Source organism: Physeter macrocephalus, chromosome 14 (assembly GCF_002837175.3).
Source record: "Physeter macrocephalus isolate SW-GA chromosome 14, ASM283717v5, whole genome shotgun sequence".
In the NCBI taxonomy this organism is placed as follows: domain Eukaryota; kingdom Metazoa; phylum Chordata; class Mammalia; order Artiodactyla; family Physeteridae; genus Physeter; species Physeter macrocephalus.
The window spans coordinates 116,457,277-116,481,141 of NC_041227.1; the positions used below are offsets into that span (position 1 = coordinate 116,457,277).

General features: G+C 49.5%; 1 protein-coding gene across 1 annotated transcript; it reads right to left on the bottom strand.

Annotated features, from left to right (window-relative positions):
- Positions 1–17,828: 17,828 nt before the first annotated feature.
- LOC112066577 (keratin, type I cytoskeletal 9) lies at positions 17,829–23,252 on the bottom strand. Its single transcript, XM_024130173.2, is given in 13 exon segments — positions 17,829–17,927; positions 17,930–17,982; positions 17,985–18,070; positions 18,456–18,679; positions 18,805–18,930; positions 19,638–19,702; positions 19,705–19,798; positions 20,073–20,228; positions 20,343–20,426; positions 22,272–22,351; positions 22,354–22,531; positions 22,533–22,825; positions 23,195–23,252. Coding segments are annotated over 13 exon segments (1,596 nt in total).
- Positions 23,253–23,865: the final 613 nt, after the last annotated feature.

A 23,865-nucleotide genomic window follows, 5' to 3' on the forward strand; every position in this document is an offset into this window, starting at 1 on the left:
TGCCCCATGCTCTGCACCCCCAGAATCCAGGGAAGCGCGCCCCTGCCTCACGGAGATACAGAAGGCCTCGGACGTCCCAGCCCAGACCCGGCGCCCCCCCACATTTCCAACACTAGCTACCCTAGACCAGGCGCCCGGACGTAACGCGCTACATCCATTTTGTACAACAACTTTCCAAGGGAGATCACCACCACCCATTTCACAGATGACACTGAGGCACGGAGAAGTAAGTGACTTGCTGAAAGCCACAGGGGCAGGTGGCAGTGGAGCGGACTCCAAAGCCCTCTGCCTCCAGCCACGGCAGCTTTCCCGTTTACCCTGAGCCAAACTCAGGGAAGTCAACAGTACGGAGGAAAGGGCGCTGGGTGTCGAGTCCAAAGCACTGGATGGAGTCTGGGCTCTGTCTGAGAGAAGAGGGAATTGCAAGGTGGCTCAGAGGCTGGCATCTGAGCCACGGAAGGAGGCGGTGGTGTCCGCCCCGGAGCTTCGGAAAGAGCAGGCTGCGGGCCACCGGGCTGACTTCACAAGCTCCCCGGCCGCGTGAGAATCCCTTTGTCCTCAGCCTGCTGAGCTCATTACGCCTGTGCGGCGGGCGCCCAGGACCAGGCCAACGCGGTGCCACAGCGCCCCCTGGAGGCCGCATGGGGACTCGCCGCCCTGCCACGGGAGGCGGCCCTCCCCTTTCTGCATCTCTGACTGTGCTCAATTCTGAGAAGAGAGGAAGGGTCAGAGAGGTCTGTCTGGGCAAGGGCAGGCCCTACACTCCAGTCTACTCCTTGGCCTCCCTATGGAGAGCAAACGGGCACTGAGCTGAGATACAAAAGAAAGAGCCCCAGAAGGGCTGGAAGTCCAAAGACCCAGATTCTAGCTGTGGGACCCTGGGCGTGTGTCTTTCCCTCTCTGGGCAACAGAGGAATGCAGGAGGCCATCTAAGGAAACGTACCTCCCCTCCCAATTCTAAAATTGTAGTTTGTCTGACACTTAGTTGCCTCCAGCGCAAAATGGCCACAAGGGTCCGCTGCAGCCACAGCTGTGAAAGCAGCTGAAGCTCATAGAAACTGGCCACACCTTCCCAGCTGAACTACCGGGCCGCGCCACAGCCCCGCCACGACCCCGTGGGCAGTCAGCACAGCCTCCCTCCTCCCAGTACCATCCCTGCTGGAATCATAATGTAACCCAAATGTTTACAACCTTCCCAGAATAGGACAGTCCCCTCAATTCATAGTTCTATTGGGGGTGGAGCTTAGTGGGACCATTAGGAGATGGAGCTACAGAAAGCTGGGCAAACTAGGAGTATATATCCAGTGAGACCTAGAAACACCCCTAAATCCCTTGCAAGGGGCTAAGACAAGACGCCAAAAGGAAATCCAGTCAGCCATGGAATCCCATGAACGTGGGCTCAAATCCAGGAGGGTAGGAAATCCCCAACTAGCTGTTGGTCCTTAGACAAGTCAATGAACCTCTCTGAACTTTGATTTCTTCCCAGAACCGCCTGGTGGGAGGAAACCCTCTGGAGGTGGGGTCAGTATTTGAACTGGGGGACCCACCCCCCAAGTTCCCCCCATCCCCAGCAGTTGCCCTGCACAGATAGGAAATGTGGGCATAGGCAAGGGGCTCATAGCAGCCTCAGAGCAACCCTTGAGATCACTCTAGAGATGTGACATTAGAAGATTCCTCAGCCTAACCCTCCTACACTGCTGTAGGGAATGTAAATTGGTGCAGCCACTAGGTAGAACCGTATGGAGATTCCTCAAAAAATGAAAAATAGAGTTGCCATATGATCCAGCAATTCCACTCCTGGGCATATATCCAGACAAAACTCTAATTTGAAAAGATACACACATCCCTATGTTCATAACAGCACTATTCACAATAACCAAGACACGGAAGCAACCTAAATGTCCATCAACAGATGAATGGATAAAGAAGATGTGGTACATATATACAATGGAATACTACCCAGCCATAAAAAGAATGAAATAATGCCATTTGTAGCAACATGGATGGACCTAGAGATTATTATACTAAGTGAAGTAAGTCAGACAGAGAAAGACAAATACCATATGATATCACTTATATGTTGAATGTAAAATATGACACAAATGAACTTATCTATGAAACAGAAACAGGTTCACAGACATAAAGAACAGACTTGTGGTTGCCAAAGGGGAGAGGGCAGGGGAGGGTTGGATTGGGAGTTTGGGATTAGCAGATGTAAACTATTAGATATAGAATGGATACACAACAAGGTCCTATTGTATAGTGCAGGGAACTATATTCAATATCCTGTAATTAACCATAATGGAAAAGAACTTTTTTAAAAAAAGAAGGATCCACAGCCTGAACACAGGACTCTACATGGGTACCCCTCTACAGCATGGCTTTCAAAATCCTTTGTGATCCAGCCTAGCCTACTTCTCCACCTTCAACCCTCATCACTCTCCCCTTCCCACCATTCCAAACTCCTTCTGGTTTCTTTTTTTTTTAATTACATATATATATATTATTATTATTATTATTATTTTGGCTGCGTTGCGTCTCCGTTGCTGTGCACAGTCTTTCTCTAGTTGCAGCAAGCGGGGGCTACTCTTCGATGTGGTGTGTGGGTCTCTCATTGCGGTGGCTTCTCTTGTTGTGGAGCACAGGCTCTAGGCACGCGGACTTCAGTAGTTGTGGCTCGTGGGCTCAGTAGTTGTGGCGCACAGGCTTAGTTTCTCCGCAGCATGTGGGACCTTCCTGGACCAGGGCTTGAATCTGTGTCCCCTGCATTGGCAGGTGGATTCTTAACCACTGCACCACCAGGGAAGCCCCTGGCTTCTTAAATGTGGCAGGCTGGCCCTTCCCTCCAGGCTTCTGCATATGCCCTGCTTATTACCCATTCCACCACCAGCAGCACCTCCACTTTGTCCTCTCCCACCTGTGTCTCCTTAATCCTCTCCCTAGTCTAGATTGGGAGTCCCTGCACCGAGCTCCCCAGCCTGCATTCCTCCCCATGTTTACCTGTGTGTCCCTGGTGGGTGGTGAGGTCCATGGGAACGAGGGGCTATGTGCTCACGGAAGATTTGCCAACTGCATGGATGACCTGGGAAGGGGACTGAGGACCCAGATTTAACGGCAGGAGCAGCTTTGGACACAGCCTCTCTTGTTTTCCTTTATCCTTAGTCCCACAAGCTTCACTCCATCTCACAGGGTCTTAGAGGCTCTGAATACTCCTTGTTCATTCCCATAAAGTTCTCCCTGTGCTTCCCAGACATTTCCTCTGAAAATTCCAAAGCATCTCAGACAGAACGAAGAAGAGAAGGGAAAGGAAGAAAACCAAGAGAAGAGAAAAGAGGATTTTGTTTTTTTCGTGTTTGGGCCTAAGAAAAAACTAGAGCAACTTTCCCCTGCAGCTGAGGGGAGCCATGACATTGGAGAGAGGGGTGAGAGGCCTTGCAGGGAGGCGAAAGCTTGAGGAAAATGCAGATTTTCTTTGAGTTTGATGAGTTTCGGAATCATAAATCAGTAGAGCCAGAGGGTCCCCACCCCTGGCCACTGTTCTTTCATCAGTTACACTTCAACATGTGTTCAACAAGCATAGACCTCAGCCCCTCCACAGAGGAGAAGGGGTTGGTTTAGAAGTCAGCACAGCTTGGGTTCTCACCTATCTGAACCCCTGTCATCAGATAATTGATGGGAAGTCTTCTCTGTCACTTTGGAGCCAGGCCTAACCTGGTCACTTATATGTTAAGTGACCTTGGGCGAGTTGGTGAACCTCTAAGACTCAGGATCTTGAGACAGCAAGACCTTCCTCAAATCGTGGTTGTGAGAATTCATGAAACAGCATATCTAACCTGCCTGGGACAGTGCTGGGACCCAGCCGAAACTCGACCAATGGGTGTCATTTACTTTGTTTTTTTTTTTAGTAGTAGTAGTAGTTGTAATATGGTTCTTGTAGCACACGTTGCAAGAGAAAAGGTCCCCAGCTCAGGGGCTTAATGTGTGTGATGGTGAAAACAACACGTGATGAACTGACACCGACATCCGTTGGGACAATGACAAGGCTCTGCCTTGATAGTTGCGGGGAGGAGAGATATGCTGGGAGGTGGTGGTGGAGGCACGGAATCTTTCTACCATTCCCCACGCTCTGCTTCTACACACTGAGGTAGAGCCAGAGCTCTGTTTTCCCTTGTTCCATGTGCCCTGGGGCTGGAGTTTCTCAGAAACTCTGAGATGACCTGTGTCCATCTTCAGTGGCGGCCCCTTCTAGAAGTTCTCTGCCCAGCTGAGGAAGGTGGGTTAGGGGACCCCAACCACCCCATCAGCATCCTTCAGCGAGCACCAGCTCTTCAGCAAATTGATGAGGGAATTCTGGGTACTGTTACCTCCTCTTGGAAACTCACAAAGCACTTTAAGAAAACAAAGGCTTTAAAAAGTCCTGCAAATACAGAAAACTGTTTGACTTGTTTACTTCCATGTTTCCCACTGGATTTGATTTCAAGAGTTTTGGTTGGGGGGGGTTATATTTATTGGCACGCCTGGGAAAATACATTGGAAAATTGAGAGCCACAAAGAATATAGGAAAGGGCTTCTGTTAGGAACTATTATGAAGAGGATGCTTTGAGCAAACCCACCCCAACACACATACATACTTTTTGCACCTCAAACAATACTATTTGCAGTGGATTTTGAATTTTGTTTCCTTTGTATTTATCTGAGGTATCTGCCAGGGCTGACAGAAGTTCCCTTGGAAAATCCCAGCATGTCATGTTGAAGAGAACAGAGAGAAGGGATTTGGTTTGGTTCATGTTTGGGCCTGAGAGAAAGAAGATGGTGTGGCCCTGAGGTTGAGGGGGTAGCAAAAAGACAGATGGATAGAAGACCCCAGGGGCAGAGAAAATTCAGAGGGATTATGAATGATGGATTTCCCTGGCTCAGGAAGTCCGTGGAGACCACCCACCCCAGTGCCCTCATCCCTTCAGTGTCAATCCATTTGTTCCATGCACTGAAGACCTCTAGTGGGGAAACTGAGGTCCAGAGACAAGAAATAGCTGAGACAGGGACTCATTGTTCATTTGTGGCTACTTGCTTCCTAAGAAGAGAATTTCCAAAGCTTTCCTGCTCGTGGGAGGTGTTCATCTCTGTACTCAGTAGGCGCCCAAGGATTATTTTAGATGGCATGGGATGATGAGGGTGGGCTTGAGAGCCAGACCAACCCAGATCCTTCGTCAGCTGAGTTATGTCATCTGTCTGAGCCTCAGTTTCCCATCTGTGAAGTTGGGTGGTTGTAGGCAACCAAGCAGATGACTTACGTAAAGGCCTGCCACGGGGCCAGCATAAAAGAGGTGCAGCTGCAATCATGATGATGACATGTGGATGGGGTGGAGGCGGAGGACAAAAAATGACAAGGAGACTTATAGTTGTTACCAATAGAGCATAACTTTGGAGAGAGGAAGGGACCCAACTCAAGCACAGTTGTAAGCTGGGGGGCGGGGTCCTCACCAGTGATAAGTGTCATGGGCACACACAGGGAGCTATTGAAGCCAAAGCCGTGGATACAACTCAGCCATGGTGTTTACTCAGAGAAAGCAGGTGCTGGGAGTTTGATAAATGATGCTTCCCAACTCTAGTGCAGCTTCCGACCAGATTGGAGACCATCTGTCATCTTGCCAGACTCATTCTCTACTAGGAGGATTGCATCCGGACCAAAGATGGTGGCACTTCTTGGCCAGTAGGGCTTTGTCCCCCACACAGGGCTGGGAAAAGGTGAGTGTAGAGAGGGCACGGGCTTACCTGGGGCCCTTGGGATCCAGTTCAGTCTCCTCCCCTTCACCGAACAAGCCCTCCCCTTGTCCCACCCCCGGCCCCCACCAACCCACCCTGCCCTCTCACCGGCCCCAGACAGCGGGTTCCAGTTCCTCCATTAGGCCACACTCAGTGTCACCTCCAGGCCTTGACACTTGCCCCTGCCCAGAACACTGGCCTCCCCGCAACACACACATGCACACAAACCCCACACCCCCATCAATTTTCACCTGGATGAATCCAACCAGTCCTTCAGGTCTCGACCCAGCCCTGGCTCCATGGAATGTTCCCTGGCTCCCAAGACTGGGTTAGGACTCCTGCTGTGCACCCCAGAGCCCCCGGGCTTCCCAGAGTGGAGCTCAGTACCCTGGGTTGTGCAGCTGTTACTCGTTGGTCTCCCCGCCGTAAGACTCCGGGGCAGAGCCCGTGTCTGCCTGGGTCCCTGTCATAGCCCCGGTAACCAGCAGCGTGCACAGAGCAGGCCCTGGATAAGTGCGTGTTGTGAATGAAGGGGTCAATGACTTGGTAAAGGTAGACAGGGGCTCCACTGGGGATGCCCCATAAGCAGGAGGTTCGGAGGAGCCAGCTACCTCCCTACCCCTACCCCACCTTTGGATCTCAGACTTGACTCTTTCTTACAGGTTTTGTGTTTTCTTGATTCACTTTCCTGAGGTTTCCCTCTCCCTTGACGGAAGTACTTCTGTTAACGGCCCACGTGTCTCAGTCATGCTGAGGGGAACAGATGAGAGGGATCACAGTTGGCTGGGTCGGACCTGAGTCAAGGTGAGAATGGCAAGTCCCTGGGACTGAGGGTGCTGGTGGCAGCAAAGATGGATCGAGAGTCTCCAGGACTAGAGACTCCCCAAAGTTCAGGAAGATCAAAGCCATCCGAAGATGTATGAGTGTCAGAACCAGACAGTGTTGGAGCAGAGGAGTCCTTAGGGACCATCCGGTCCAAAACCCTCATCCTTCCTTAGTGTCATTCATTCATTCATTCCTTCAACAAGCTCAGACAAAGTGCCTTCATGGGGCAAACTGAGGCCAGACATCACAGAGCTTGCCTAATTATTTGCACAATTGTCTCAAAACAGCTCTTCTCTGCTCTTCAGAAGCCCATCTCTGACCTTAGAAAGTGCTAGAATAAACCATAATGGAAAAGAATATGAAAAAGAATATATGAAAAAGAATATATATATGTATAACTGCATCACTTTATATATATATATCAACTATACTTCAATAAAACAAGTTAAAAAAACAAGTGCTAGAAATTGTTAGAGGCCACATAGGCAGTACTAGGCTGGCAGCATTTGGAGCCAGGACAACCTTAGTGTGTGTGACTTGGGCAACTTACTTCCCTCTCTGAGCCCTGGTTTCCTCATCTATAAATGGAAACAACAATAGCTAACTCTCACAGGTGTTGTGAGAAATAATGAGATGTTACAGAACATCCCTGTCCCACACCCGTCATAGGAAGCGTCCCCCTGCCGCCATGGTCAGGTCAGGGGGCCTGTGTGCTTTCCCAGCCCCTGTTCCCTCCCATCACCGACTGCACACACCACATCGTCCAGCAATGACCAGGCTGCTTATCTGCCCCCAGCACGAGACTGCAAGCCCCATGGGGAAACAGACCTCATCTGTTTTGTTCACAGTTTTATTGATTTCCACCCCCTGACCCAGAAAAGGTACCAATAAATGTTCGTCGAATGAATCAACAGATGAATGAATGGTCTGAAGAAGCAATTAAAATAGAGACTCCAGCTAGAGACGTTCATAGAAGCACAGCCCCCACACCCACCTTTCCTCACCATCTTTTAACCTCACACTGTACTGTTGCTGCTGGGTTTTATTTGTTGCTGATGGTGGTGGCTTGTCCCCTTGAACTTTATTTCACAGGAACCCCCTCCGATAGTCCCAGTGGCTCTCAGTCTAGTAAGAGTTACAGAGAAGGGAACTGATTATGTTCCTGTTTGGGCCTGAGATAGAGAGAGAGCCTCAGGGCCCGGAGGCCCAGAGGGCCAGCAGCAGCCTCGACATGTAGCAGAGACTCGAAGGGGAGGGAAAAGCAGGGAGATCAAGGCACTCGGGGCTTATGAGCGTTGGAGTAACAGATGCTGGAGCCAAGAGGATTCTTGGAGACCATCCAGCTGTCACCCGCATTCCTCCACTATCCGCTCAGTAACCCGCAGCTCCCATTGGCCAGCACTGAGCCAGGGCCTTAGGCGGGGAATCTGAGGTCCTGGGAAAGAATCCGCGCGTGGGAAGTCACCCATCTTCTATTTTTTTTTTTTTAATAAATTTATTTATTTATTTATGGCTGAGTTGGGCCATTGTTGCTGCACGCGGGCTTTCTCTAGTTGCGGCGAGCAGGGGCTCCTCTTCATTGCAGTGCGCGGGCTTCTCATTGCAGTGGCTTCTCTTGTTGCGGAGCCCGGGCTGTAGGCGCTCAGGCTTCAGTAGTTGTGGCATGCGGGCTCAGTAGTTGTGGCGTGCGGGCTTTGTTGCTCCGCAGTATGTGAGATCTTCCCGGGCCAAGGCTCGAGCCCATGTCCCCTGCATTGGCAGGCGGATTCTTAACCACTGCGCCACCAGGGATGTCCGTCACCCATCTCCTTTCCAGCCCTTTGCCTCCCACACAGGGCACTTCAGACAAGCCTTTGCCTATGGGAGTTGTTTGTCTCTGTATTCAGTGGGGGCCTAATAATTGTTTGAGGACAGAGAGGGCAGGAAAAAGCACACCTGCTTTGAAGCCAGGCTAAACTGGATTTCAGTCTTTACTCAGTCACTGATAAGCTGTGTCGCCTCAGACACGTTACTTAACCTCTCTGAGCTAGAGTTTCTTCATCTGTAAAATGGGCATAATAACCCCTGCTTTGTTGGATCAGACGTCCCATATTCATATCCTGGTTCCACCACTTAGAAGCTGTGTGATCTTTTGGGCAAGTCATTTAATCCCTCTGAGCAAGTGTACTCATGTGTGAAGTGAAAATATAAGCAGCAGCGTGAGGTTGCTGTGAGGACTGAACAAAGTAATAGATATAAGGGGTTTACCACAGTGCCTGGCACGCAGTAAGCATTCAGTGAATGCTTGTCCCTGCCCATTCCTTTTGTGGACAATTGTTCTTCCTCTTGGTCGCCCAACTCCTTTGAAAAGGAATTCTCCATCTGGTGGCTATGCTTCCCATTGTAGAAGCCAGATATTAGCCTTCCAGCCTCCCTTGTCTCCGGAGCACAGACACGTGACATGACCAGGATCCCCCAAACAAACACATCACAAAAGCCTGCAGCTGGGAGCTAATGTCCTAAGAAGGAGGTGCTCCATGGAATCCCTCTGGCAGAAGTGGCCACAGAGACATCCAGCTTCCAGAAGCAGCAATGCCAGAGATGTAGCAGTAGCCACGAGTGGAACGTGCCGCCATGTCTGTGCCCACAGATGGTGGCACGAGGGGGGTTCCTCTAGCTGTGCAGTCTTCAAGCCTCGTTCTCTGGAAGTTCTTCCTGAAGATTCTAGGACTTACCTCACATCCCTTAACAAACTGGCTTCTAAGTGAGGGTTCTGATCTTTGTGGGTAAAAACGCTGATTGATACAGAATTTAGTAAAAGGAGTGATTGCAGGCAAGAGACACCTAAGAAATCTCCACTTGGGGGCCTGTCTTAGTCTGCTTGGACTGCCACAAAAGGCCACAGACTAGGTGGCCTACACAACAGAAATTTATTTTCTCACAGTTCTGGGGGGTGGAAGAAGTCTAAAATCAGGGTGTTGCAGGTTCGGTTTCTTCTGAGGCCTCTATCCTTGGCTTACAGATGGCCACCTTCTTGCTGTGTCCTCACACTGTCTTTCTCTGAGGAAGCACAACTCTGATATCTCTCTGTGTGTCCAAATTTCCTCTTCTTATAAGGATACCAATCCTTATAAGACTGATTGGATTAGGGCCACCCCAATAGTACCACTTTGACTTAATCTCCTTTTTAAAGGCCCTATCTCCAAATACAGTCACATTCTGAGGAGCCAGGGGTTAAGGCTTCAACATATGAACTTGGGGAGACACAATTCAGCCATAACATTGTCTAACAGACCTTGTAAATCCAGCATGTCCAAAACGGACTCACCTTGCACCCCAAACGCCTCCACTCACAGCCTTCCCATCTCGGTGGGTGGCAACCCCTCTCATCCAGTTCCTCAGACAACAGACTAGAGACATCCTTGACTCCTTCCTTTCTTCAAGAATCCTGATGGCTCTACCTTCAAATTACATCCAGAACCAACTGCCTCTGACCATCTCCACAGCAAGTGCCATTGTCTCTCACTAAGATTACCTCCATCCCAACCGATCTCTCTGCTTCTACCCCTGATCCCTCGGCCTCTTACCAAACAATAGCCAAAGAGATCCTCTTAAGACGTAACTTAGATGGGGCTACTTCTCCGCTCGAAGCCCTGTGCGCTAGTCATGCTTGGCAGTGCTAGTTGCTGTAACAACCTCAAAAACTCCACTGGCTTAACATGATGAACATTTGTCACTTGCTCACGTAAGGACTGTGTGATTGTTCCTATCTCCCCTCCAAGCAGTGAACTCAGGAATTCAGGCTTCTACTATCCTCTGCCATCTGCCATCTTGGAGTCCTTCACCTTCACCTGTGCCTTCGGTGGTTCCCCATTTCACTGGGCATAAAAGCCAAGTTCCTTAAAGGGTCCCACAAAGCCCTAAGTGAGGTAACCACTCATCTCTCTGACCTCATCTTCCATCACTTATTTCCTCACTCTCTCTGCTCCAACTACACTGGCCTCCCTACTCATCTCTGAACATATGAAATACGTTCCCACCTTAGGGCCTTTACACACCCAAGCTCTGTGCCTAGATTGCTCTCCCACCGTATACCCACCTGACTGCCTCCCTCACTCTGTCAAGTCATTGCCTACATTTCACCTGCTCAATGGCCCTGACCTTGGCCACCCTATTTAAGTTTGCAACCCTCCCCACCCCACCACAGCACTCCAATTCCCCCCACCATTCCCTTCTTCTCCTTGCATTTATCACCTTAAAATATAATAATTTATTTATGACACTTAGAGTTTTCCCCTCCCCCTACCTATATCGTAAGCTCCACGTAGGCAGGAATCTTTGTCTCTTTTGTCCATTGAACAGTGTCTTGCATAGAAGGAATTTAAGGTATATTTATCCAATAAAGTTTGTTGCATGAATGACATAAGAATCAGAAAGGTTATCCGGCTTAGATGGGCCTGAAGGCAGTGAAAATCCAGCTATTATTAAGATATGGGACTCTAGAAGCCCATGCATGCAGTGATAAAAGAGGGGTTGTCTAATTTCTTCTAGCTGCACTGGAGAATTTCCAGAAAGAGTAATTATACTCAAATTCCTAAGATCTGGACTCTATGGATGGTCACAGGACTGGGGACTTCCCGTGATAATAGAGAAAAGATCTCTTATTTCTTGTATTTACAAGGCTGAAGTAGCTAATAGTTCATCTTAAAGTTGACTTCTCCAAGTTGCTAAACCACAGCATCAGTTGAAATCATAATCTTGCCAAGTCTCTTATGTAAAATGTAGACCATCGATCAGGAAAGAGGGGCACCCACAGAACTGGAAGAGAAATATATGAGTCAATTTAATTGACTTATAGTACCCCCAAACTCCAAAATATCCTCACACTCCACCCTACCATCCTTTATCGTCTCCAAAATTATAAATCAGACCCCCCCAAGGGAAGAGGTCCATTATAAAGCCAAAGCTGAGAGAAAAAGGCTTACTCGCCAAGAGAATTTCAAGATGTTACTAATCTGTATCAGCAGAAATGTGAATACTGGGTTCGGGAATGGACCCTAATTTTTGATCAGGCTAAATTAATCAATATAGAGGCATTAACCAGAGAGTCACAATTCAGCTGCTAGCTTGAGTGTCTTAGGAGTGGGTCTAAATATCCGTTCAGTTGGGTGGCAGAAACTGAGCTCGGTAGTGGCCTATACAAAATAAACTTGAGTTTCCATAAAATCCTTGTTGCAAAGAAGGAAGGAATAATTATAAAGGAAGAGGAATAAAGAAGAAGAAATACAACCAGCCAGGGAAACAGAAATGTTGGGGTGGAGTTATCATGTAGAACCCATTCAACCAATTCCCAACTATGAGAGCCCAGAAGACACTGTCTAGACTCTGGCAATAGAGAAATACCTAGACAAGAGGGAACACAGTGTAGCAGTTGTTTGGGAAGTGATCAGAGTCATCAACCCTGAATTTTTTCTGCTACCAGAAAAACATGGTAGCGGTTGTTCTTTGGGGTTGTGGATGGGAGATGCTACAGTTGAATTAGCCTCCCTGATTTCTATAGAAATGGGGTCCCAGGTGGCAGAGGACAAGTAGGGACCCTTCAATGCTGGAGGGCTGGGATAGTAAGCAGAACCATAAGACCTGTTTAGATCCATATGATGATTAGTTCATCATGGATCTCGATGACCAAAAGACGAGGGCAGACCACCAAAATCCTGCTTCAGTGAGCATTCAGTTTAAAGTAACAGAAACAAATCTCACTTTCTTAACAGAAAGGAATTTAATACAGAGCATTGGCTGCTTACAAAATCATTAGAAGGCTGGAGGAGCAGACTCTAGACTGAGCCCCTAGGAAGGGCTCCCAGATTAACACCACAGAACCACCCCCCCAAGGGAACTCCTGGTCTGCCACAATAAGTGGCCCTAGGACCATATAGTAACTGGTAGATCGGTTCCAACAAAAAACACTTCCTTCCTCCAGATCTCTTTCCGCTCAACTCATGTCCCACAGAAGTGCATCTGATTGGAAAAACCCAAATTACACCTAGATCTGTAACTTTAAGGGAGTTTAGAAAAAGTAGGGTTAAAGATTATCTGCCTCTAGAGAATAGGAAAGTTCACTAGAAGGATGTGGGAGCTGATATGAGCAAGTCAGTCTGTCATATCTGCCATAGTTTCCTACCCCACCCCCCAAAAAGAAAACTTTAGGCCAGGAAGAGGCCTGTCTTAAGCCTTGTGATAGAGAATGACAGACTCTTATCCAGTTCTAAGACCAGAATCAGCTCCTAGACCCGGGGGACTTTGAATAAAGGGAAGTCCAGGTACCCTTGAGGGAGGGCTGTGTAATAACATCACAAGCAAGTACTGTACATCTACCTCCTAACTTTCCACATAGGAGCCTGTGGGCATTTACAAGAGTAGCTGTGTACTGGGGGAAGGAAAATATCCAGACCTTTGGGGATTACTGGACTCTGGCTCCAAACTAACTCTAATCTCTGAAAATGCAGAACAACACTGTGGTTCACCAGTTAGACTGAAAGCTTATGTGGGGGTAGGTTCTATCTGTCATTTTGATCACTATTCTTTCCCAGGTAAATCCAAAAGCTACATTTCCCAGCTTCCTTTGTCACTAAGATAAGCCAGGTGATTTAGGTTCTACCAATCAGGTGCACCATGTGAGACTTAGAAGGGACGTATGTGAAGTATGGGCTCCACTTGGGGCATCTAGTTTGCTGGCATGGATGGCAGAGACAGGGTTGTCCTGAAGCCCAAGCTGGGGAGGCTCTTGATTCAGAAGGCTGCATCCTGACTTGAAAACTTCCTAGTCTTGGCAGAGGCAACAACTCCCTTGGCAGACCCATTCTGCTGTGTCATTTTGGGAGATGTTAGAAATTCAGCCTAGGTCCTATTTCTCTAACCCTCCTAACGACTCTTTGATTTATCTAGAGCAGCTATGAATCCCTTACTTGTTAACATAGCCAGAGGAGCTTCTGTTGGTTGCAGCTGAGAATCTGACCATTACAGAGGATCACATGGCAAATGGAGTTTTGACCTAAGTCTGCCTCTCCTGATCCCAATAGTACCCTGGACCCAGCCTGTGTTTTTTTTTTCCCAGTCTCTGAAATGGAATAGAAGAAGACAGTAAATGGCTCCCTGATCCATGGAGTAAGGATTATTGTGGTGAGAAGTGTCAACAACACTACATCTCTAAGGGAATGAGAGAGATTAGAGCCATATGAAAGATCTGATAAATTCAGGGTTGATGGCTCTGATCACTTCCCAATTAACTTGTCATTTTCTCTGTGCAGAATATGGGCAGATGTTAGGGAAGGATTATTTTCCAACTTATTACATGTCTATTCTAATAGCAATCATTGATCCACATTGGATCACAATAATCCTTGGCCCCTGATATGGAAACCTCTTTTTTCTCTATCCCAATAAGCAAAGAATACCAGAATATGTTTGCTTTCACCTACAGAGAGAGCAGTACATCTTTTCCAGCATTCTCAGAGAATCAGACTTGGGGGTTATGCGAACGGAAGTCATTGCCCAAATCACACTAAATGATTGCTCCAGGAAGACACCACTGCTGGCCACAGACATTGCAGCTCGAACCACTGATGTTGGGCACTGCATATCCCTGCAGAACCACCGCTACTGTAGCCTTAATAAACTCCCTGTGTCTGTCCCAGCCCTGTGCCTGCCATATTAGATTCCACTCAGCGCTTCCTTCACATACAAATCAAAGTCTTGTGTAGGAGCACATGATTGGCAGAGCTATGCCACATGGCCATGCCCTAGCAGCAAGGGAAGTTGGGAAAACCAGTTCTTGGGGAGTCTCAGACTCCAGATGGAGCACTCCCCAAATAGAGATAGAGAGAAGATAGGAGAGGCAGAGAGCTGGTAGCAGGAAGAGAACCAGAGAAGATTGTCACCAGTTGCACATTAAGGGCAAAGCACTAGAGAAAGGATCACAAACTCTCGCTGCTCAGGCATCTTGCTAGAGCCATCTTGGACCCAGAGACACCATACAGCTTCCATCTCCATAAATCCCAGGATCTTGGGTTTTCCTGAGCTTCTGTGTTTGCTTAATGTCCTAAGTTTACCCTTACATAATCCCTCCCCCAATGATTCAGAGAGTCTGTGGCAAATAATGTTTTCCAAAGATCAATATATCTCATTCCACATGTTGTCCTTCAATGTGACATTGCCACTCCTCCATCTTGAGATGGGGTCTTTGTTTTCTATTTCTGCCAAGCAAATTACTGCAAATGTAGCAGCTTCAAAGAGCACCCATTTATTAGCCCGCAATTCTGCAAGTGTGACTGGATTCTCTTTGCAGGGTATCACAAGGCTGAAACCAAGGTGTTGGCCAGGTCGAGTTCTCATCTGGAGATTCTGGGAGAAAATCTACTTCCAAACTCTTTCTCGTCCTTGGAAAAACTCAGTTCTTTGCAGCTGAAGGGCTGAGGTCCCCGTTTCCTTGGTGGCTCTCAGCTCTTAGAGGCCATCCACAGTCCCTGTCTCATGCCCCCTTCCATCTTCAAGCCGGCAATGGAATACTGAAATCCTTTCATGCTTCAAATCTCTGACTGCCTCTTCTGCAACCAACCAGAGAAAGCTATGTGCTTTTAAAGAGCTTACGTGATTATGTCAGGCCCACCAGATAACCTCCCTATCTTAAGACCAACACAGTAGAGACCTTCATTAATTCTCCAAAATCCCTTCACAGCAGCACCTAAGTTGTCTCTGATTGAATAACTGGGATTATCTTAGAATTCTGCCTACTGCAAGGCCTATGCTTCCTCCCCTTGAATCTAGGCAAGCCTGCGAGTACAGCAGAAGTGACACTGCATAACTTCCAAATCTAGGCAATGAAGAAAAACAGCTTCTTCCTGGTTCTTTCTTGCTTAGAACATATGTCTTGGGAGCCCTGAGCCAGCATGTAAGAAGTCTGGCTACCCTGAGGCTGCCCTGCTGGAGGGATCACACTGAGAGTCTTCCTACAGAGATGCCAAGGAGCCCCTGCAGGGCCAGCCCCCAGGTTTGAGTGTTTCCAGCCCAGGGGCCAAACACGTGAGCGAGCGAGGCTTCAGATGGCTCCAGCCCCCAGCCTATGAGCCACGGTGACACCAAGTGGAACAGAAGTGGACTGTTTCCACCAAGTCCCCAAATCAACATTGTTCTTTTAAGCCTCTAAGATTTGGGGAGGTTTGCTACACAGCTGTAGCATCTGGAACGCAGGCTGAGGGCTCTGTCTGAATCTGTCTCTAGTCAGAATCCTTGGAGAACTGCTGCTGTCTTGTGAGAATGTCCCTCACTTTGCCTTGGAGCACTTTATTTGTGCCTATATGTTTCACCAGCTGTGAGATCTTCCAAAGCAAAACCCACATCATTTTTGTCTTGTTTTCCTCTGTAGGTAAGAGACCTTACACACTTCTGTTCATTATCCAGACTTGCTTGAGCCAGCTGGCTGGAGGATGAGAGTCATGTGGTCCTTTCACCCCTAACCAGTATGCAGCCAAGCCCCTGATGCAGAGCTACGCAGCTGACTTGGAGCTGACCACAGACGCTTAAAGGAAAATAGAACTGCCCAGTCCAAAGTGTCAACTGCAAAAGCACAAGCCAAATAAATGGTTGTGATTTTAAGCCACTAAATTGTCGGTTGCTTTGTTACAAGCAAAAGTTAACTGATAGAAAAGCTAACCAGCACTCTTAGAGTGGATTCACTTGATTTTCCCTTCACCTCCTTTCTGCCCCTTCTCAATCCCAAAGAACAAATGGGTCAAAGTCCAAGTTTGATTTGCAGTAAGAAAGCTTTACTGGGAAGTTGAGATAAGACAGGGAGTGGGTCACCCTCAGACCAGACAGAGGGAGAGAGGTCTCCCTAACCCTCCCAGAGGAGGGAGCCAATGGGCAGCCAGAGGAACGACATGCCCAGTCAGCCCAGTTCCAAATGGGCCTGGAGGCTTGTTGCTAGCTATTCCCAATGTCACAATGCAATGAGCAGGCTGCATCCAGGGTCTGCCTGTCTGGGGGATGCTCAGCTGAGGCGGGGCTGGGAAAGTTTACAGGGGCTCTAGTAACACAGCTGGTAGCCTGTGGAGAGACAGAAGGGAGGTGAGAGTGAAAAGAGAGGACTTAGAGCAAGAGACAGAGAGACCAGGACTTGGAGGAAGATGGGCAACTGGGAGCAAGGAGGCTAGAGCTCAAAGAGATGGAGAATCCTAAGATGGAAGGACCCTCGGGTCCTAGTGGGCCCCATCCAATTCCTGAAGATCTCCTGCAGCAGCTGGCAGATGCTCTCCCATATCTGAGGATGGAGGCTCATGAGGCAGCCCCCTCCTCCATGCAACAGTCTTTGTTAGTAAATCCCTTGCATGTTGAGGCAAAGATGGCCTCAGCCTCTGGCAATAGATGCACATCCATGGCCCTGCAGTGCCACCCGACACACAAAACCACACCAGACTCTAGAGGAGAGCAGCTCCCAGGCACCTCAAGGCTTCTCTGAGCCAAACATTCCCAATCATGTTACCCAGCCTTTTGCTACAACTTCATAGTAAATTTTTATTTTGCAAGATTCAACGTGCACAAGGGAAACTTTCTCTGACCTAGAGACCACTTCACCTGTGTGACTCTTTCTTGCATTTAGACTTTATTTTTAATATATGCTCCTTTTGGCAGTTTCATCATATAATTGGCTTGGCCAAGCCAACCACTGACTACAACCCCTGAGCCTCTTTTCTACCTGAACCGTGGCTGACCCAGGCGTCCCCATCCTCATGATGATTAAAAGTACTGGCTATGGGGCCCCACAGAGCTGATCTCTCATTTATGAGTTGTATGACCTCAAGTAAGTTACTTATCTTCTCTGAACCTCTTTTTCCTTACCTCTAAAATGGGGATAATAACAATACCCACCTCGTAGGGTGTGGGGAGAAATAGACAAGATAATACACCATTTCCAACTCATCTCCTATGCTGTTGAGACTTAAGCCACGTGTGTCCTAGCCTTACCTAAGGCTCTGTCAAAAATAATGATCAATTCAGAAACAAGGGCAAGTCTATGGCACTCACCAGAGACCTCCCTAAAATCTAGCTCTATTTAGAATATCTTTTCTCTCTAGAGAGAGGCTCAAGGATATTCACAAAGGGGTGGTACCTTGACAGGTAACCCCTGTTCCTCCCCCACCCCACAACCTAGAGTTGTCCCTTACCTTGTGTATCACAGCCACCAATATTGAGGAATAGGACGGGGGCTAGGATGTCCTTCCACATCCTCCTCCAGACCTACTTCCTCCACCACAGCTGCCTCCACTTCCACCCCTGGATCCACTTCCTCCTCCACAGCTGCCTCCTCTTCCACCCCGCATCCACCTCCTCGTCCACAGCTGCCTCCACTTCCACCCTGGCTCCTCTTCCGTAACTGCCTCCACTTCCACCTTGAGATCCACTTCTTTTGCCACCTCCAAAGCCAATTTGTCCAGCTCCATGAGATTCACTGAGAAGTAAAGAAAACACAGAGAGAAAATGAGTGACCTCCACATACATATACAAGGATGAACGTGGAGAGAAGACCCAAATGTGAGTCCTCCTAAGTCTTCCTTTCTGCGAGGCAGAAGACAGAGGCTGGGCTAGCACCGCAGCTGGGAGCGGAGAGCTTCCCTCTCGCTGCAACAGGAAGCAGCCCCTTCTCTCACTGTTATTATCATCCTCCTTTTTCAAAGCCCAAAGGCCCCAAGGTTCCCCCCATGGGATGAAGAAATCCTCAATCCATCAGACCCTTGTGTGACGGGAACTTTCCCAGCTGCCTCTATCTAGAAGAACAGAAGTAGCATCAGGGCCTAGGACCTCTTAGGGGTTCCACAGAGCCCTGAGGCTCATACAAGTCCTCCTGGCCGCCCTCAAGGAGGCTGCGGTAGAACTTGATTTCCTGCTCCAGCCACATCTTGGTACTGAGAAGAAGGTTGTATTCCTGACTCTGGCACTCAGCCTCTGCCCGGATCTCAGCACGCTGGGCCTCCAGGTTACTGGTCTGCTCCTGGATCTGCTGCAGCTGGCCACAGTAGCGGATCTTTGTGTCCTCCAAGGATTTCTCCAGGGCCAATTTCTAGGGAGCAGGAGGAGGCACTGAGAGGGATGCTACCTCATAGCCGCTCCCCTTCCTGCCCCTGGGGATCGCGCCCAGCCTCCCGTGCCCCACCCGGGCAGAGGGTCCAGAGCAGGGCTACCAACCCTGCTGAGCTGAGATTGCTGCTCAATCTCCAACTCCTGGGCACTGTGTCGAAGCTTGGTCACCTCCCTGTTGTCGGACTCCACCTCCTGGCCACGACCTGTCACCTCCTGCTCAATGTGGCTCGTCTGCAAACAACAAAAGCCCATTGGGCAGCTCATTGAATGAAGAAGGTCCTTCCTCACTCGTCAGCACCTTCGCCTCCAGGACCAAGGCTGAGCCAACGCCGAAGACAAGTCGTCCCGAGTTCTGGGTCCCTCCAGCCGGGCAGCGTTGTCAATTTCTCTCAACTCAACATTCCCTCTCAGCAAGGCTTCAAGGCTCTTCATGCTTGGTCCCTAAACCACTTTTTAACCTTCTTTCAAAGTGCCGCCCAAACACGTGCACACACACACACACACACACGCACGCACGCACACTACAGATCGTGCCTTCCTTTGCCCACCTCTACGCTAGGTGCTGGAGACCCGGCAGGAAGGGAGTCATCACGGAGCTCGGTGCAGTGTAAGGGACACCTGGGTACCTCTACTAGAGTCTGACAGCACACAGCCTAACGTAAGCTGTTCATCCTCTGCCTTTGTTCACACATGTAATAAACACTGAGCAGCTTCTCGAGGGCAGTGATCTTGTGTGGTTCATCTCTGAGACATCAGCACTCCACTTGAAAGCTGGCACTGGGAAGCTACTCGATAATTCCACTTGTGGGCGGTGAGTTCATTTGAAGAAGGATGACTGAGAAGCCCAGCTGGGCTCAGAGATGGAGGGGCGGGTGGAGGAACAGAAGGATACGTGGACAGAGGGAGAAAAGGTTGAACTGGTGGCCCAGGCTGCTTACCTGAGTCTCGTGTTGGTGCAGAATATCCCTTCAGGTCTTAGCGCTGAGCTGTTCCTACTCCAGCACATGTCATTGAGGGTCTTGGTGACATCTCTGCCAGGAGTGGCGTTCATCTCCACACTGACGTCCCCGGTGCCCTGCCCACCTAGCTGGTGCGTCGCCTGCCAGGGAAGAAGGGGTATGAAGTCAGGGGGCTGGGATCCTCTCCATCACCTTTCAACCCTCTCCCTCTGCTCCCCCTGGGGTGCAAAAATGGGAAGGGACACACTTGTGAAGTACAAGCCCGAGCACCGCTGTAGGCCGGGCGTGTCCTCCTCGAGTGTGAGGGAGAGGGTGTCTCCCAGGCAATGGTCCAGAGCTCCCCTCCACCCCCAGTTGTCCCTGCACTTCGGTTCCTCCCTCCCCCCAACAAGTGGTAAGTAGCCAAGACCCTACATCCTCATGATTCTTCTTGAGGGCCACCAGCTCCTCCCCCAGAGACTCATACTGCATCTCCAGGTCAGACTTCTGCACGGTCAGATCATCCAGCACCTTCTGCAGGCCATTGATGTCAGCCTCCACTGCTTGCCGCAGGCTCTGCTCCATCTCACAGCCGCAGACCAACCAGGGGTAGGGCACGGGCGAGGGGGTACCAGCCCCTACAGGGACCTCCAGAGCACTAGGGGCTGGAGGAAGGATGGATGACAGGAGAGGGGGCAGGCCTCACTTCATCCTGCAGTCATTCAGGGTCATGCGACTGTTGTCGATGTCCAGGTGAATCTTGTTGCTGTCCACTGTGATGTACACAGTCTATAAAAGAGGAGACGGCATGGAACCCATGCACCCCTGCTATGACCCACCTCTGGGAGAGCAAGAGGCCGGGCAAAGCCATAGGAGGTGAGGATCCCATCCAGGAAAATGCCCAAGAGGCAGGAGGAGCTTCCAACAGCTGGTACATGGCACAGATCCCTCAGGCTTCAGCAGGCATGTTCAGTGTGGCCTTCATTCATTCATTCAACAAATATTTGAAGATCTACTACAAAGCACACTGCGGGGTTTAGAGATCAATGAGATACTCTGCTCCTCAAGGAGGTCACAGTAGACTACAAAGTCCAGAATATCCTGGAAGAGTTCAAGGAAAGGAGAGTTGACTTATGGCTACAGGAAATCAAGAAAGACTTCAGGGAGGAGGTGGCAACTGAATTGGTCCCTGAAGGATGGCTACGGCCACACATGAATAAAGAGATGGAAGAGGTTTGGGGTAGAAGAAACAAGATATCCAGAGGCTGTTCATCAGAAGCTGTGAAGGCAAGGGAAACAGGTCGAAACTGTGACTTAGCTAGACTATGAGCTCCTCAAGGGCAGAGACCAGGTCCGGGACATCACTATGTCTGCCCAGAGCAACGCTGACGGCACTCAGTCTCTAAGTTGAGCGGATAGATGGACGTGTGGATGGATGGATGGCTGAATGGATGGATGGGTGGATAGATGATGTCTACCCCCAGAGTTCTAGATCCTCTCCATCACTTGAACAGCTACCATGTGTATCTGGATCCAGCCAAACTGGAAGAATCAAGACAGGTCCCTATAGGAGCCCAGGAGAAGTAGGAAGCGAGAGACAGGATTTCTAGTTTTCCTACCTAGAAAGCTTTGACCTCTTAGGGGTTAAGAGGAGAGACAGGCACAGATGCTCCCCTCTCCTGAGACGTACGATCCACCTGTTTTGGACCACAGCATTCTCGTTTTATTTTCATAAGATTTCAGAAATTTTAAAGCAACAGGGACCTGAAATCTAGTCTGCCCATCCTCTGCATTAAAAGGATAGGAGGGACTTCCCTAGTGGCGCAGTGGATAAGACTCTGCGCTCCCAATGCAGGGGGCCCAGGTTCGTTCCCTGGTCAGGGAACTAGATCCCACATGCATGCCACAACTAAGAGTTCACGTGCCACAACTAAGGAGCACGCCTGCCACCACTAAGACCCGGTGCAACCAAATAAATGAGTAAATAAAAATTTTTTTTAAAAAAAGGATAGGAGAATAGGCTCAGACAGGGCATCGGGCTTCCCAACATCACATAGTGAATTGGTGTCCGACTCAGGACCGGGTTGCCCTATTGCTACACTCCCTCCACGCTGCCTCTGCATTCCCCAGCTAGGCCAGGCCAAGAGTTGTTTCTGATAAAAGTTAAAGTTTCCATGGAATCTAAAATATGACACAAATGAACCTATCTATGAAACAGAAACAGACTCACGGACATGGAAAACAGACTGGTGGTTGCCAAGGGTCAGCTTTTATATAGAGAATGGACACACAACAAGGTCCTACTGTAGAGCACAAGCTATATTCAATATCCCATGATAAACCATAATGGAAAAGAATATTTTTAAAAAGAATGTACATATGTATGTGTAACTAAATCACTTTGCTTTACGGCAGTAATTAACACAACACTGTAAAGAAGTAAACTTCAATTTTAAAAAAAAATTTTTTTAAGTTAAAGTTTCCAAGAGATGGATTCTCCAGCTACTGTCTAAGCTTAGAGTCCAGCCTCTTGCCTTTGGTGGGGAGATAAAGCATGTGAGTGAGTGTGTGAGCGTGTGTGTACACGTGTGAGAGAGAGATGGGGAGACAGACATCCGAGTTTCCCGGGCCTACCCGGTTCTTGAGATCCCGGATGGGGTCATAATAACAAGAGTAATCCTTTTGGACGGTCCTGGGCCCCTGCCTGTTGTATCATCCCAGATCTTACTCTAAAGGTCGGCATTGGCCTCCTCTAGTGTCTGCACCTTATCCAAGGAGGGGGCCAGCCGGCTATTAAGTTCCTGCATGGTGGTCTTCTCATCAGCAAGCAGGAGGCCCCCATCTCCGCCTTCAGCACCACCGCCAAGGCCACTCCCCACAACCCCTGGAACCTCCACCAAAGCCTCCACCAAAACTCCCAACACTAAAACCACGCCCAGATCCTCTGCCATAACTGGAGCCAGAACTGCCGTCACCTCCCCTCCCACAGGCCCCAGAGCTCCCCACACCATAGCTACTGGTAGAGCTGAATCGGCCCCCTCCTCCACCAGCCCCAGAGGAGCTGAAGCGGCTAAAGGAGGACCTCGTGCCTCCCCGACCCGGCTCCAGCAGGACGATGAGAACTGTCTGCAACTCACAGCACTGCCCGCAGCTTGTGGATGAAAGCAGTTGTAGGAGTGCCGCCAGCTCTGGAGGCAGGATGCAGAGCGGTCCCCGAGGCTGCCTACTTCTACCCTCCGTGATGGTGGCACGCCTGGGTGTGCCCGCTGTCTGCCCCAGTCTCCCCCAGACAGACTCCAAAGGAGGTCTGTGATCCAGGAGGTGTCCCGACTGCCCCAAGCAGCCCCAGGCTCAGCATCCTTTGCTGACTGCCTGGAGGCAGCCCAGCCTCTCTCCGTTGTGTGGGGTAACGTGACGATATTAGGCTGTCAGGGGCACCATAAATCAGCTCTGCCACCAAGAGGGTGACCTAGATCCTAGAGTTTGGTCTCCACTGGCCCGACGGCAGATCTGAGACTTAGCCCCTCTGGGATAGAAACTCCCAGGAACAGAGTCACCTCCCCCATTGAGGATCATTACTGTCCACACCCCTCCCCGCTCCCACTTGGTGCCCATTGTGAGCGAGCTGGGACCAGGCTACCAAGGAGTTGTTACAGAGGATGGGGGAGCTGTGGGTAGAAAGCCCGGCCCCTGGCCTCATGGAGCCACAATCTGATGAGGAGCCCAGGTCTTGCTCTCAGAGTCTCCAGTCCGATGGAAGAGATGAGTGGCATGGCAGAAAGGCTGAGACAGTTACAAAGCAGCGCGCCCCCCAATACTTGAAAACAGCAAGCAGAGTTCACACGAAGGAATTAGGAGAGAGTAGACTGAATAAAAGCACTGCTAACGCTAGCTGACCTTGGAGCAGGAAGGCAAGTGGCTCGACTGTCCTGGTCCTTCAGCAGGGCCCAGCAATGGGTATGGAATTGACCTTTCCCAGGTGTCTAGCCCATACAGAGCCCTGGGAAAGATACTGAGATGTGTGACTTATCCTGCCCTCCTGGAATTTACAAGCCGCTGTCCCTGGCAGAAAGTCAGAGCATATTCCGGTGGGCAAGGCAAGAAGAGAGCGGGCTCTGATGCCAGGCTACCTGAGCTCAATTCCAGCTCAAAGCTCACTAGCTGTTTGACTTCGGTAAGTTACTTGACTACTCTATGCCTTCGTTCACTCTTCTATAAAATGATGATA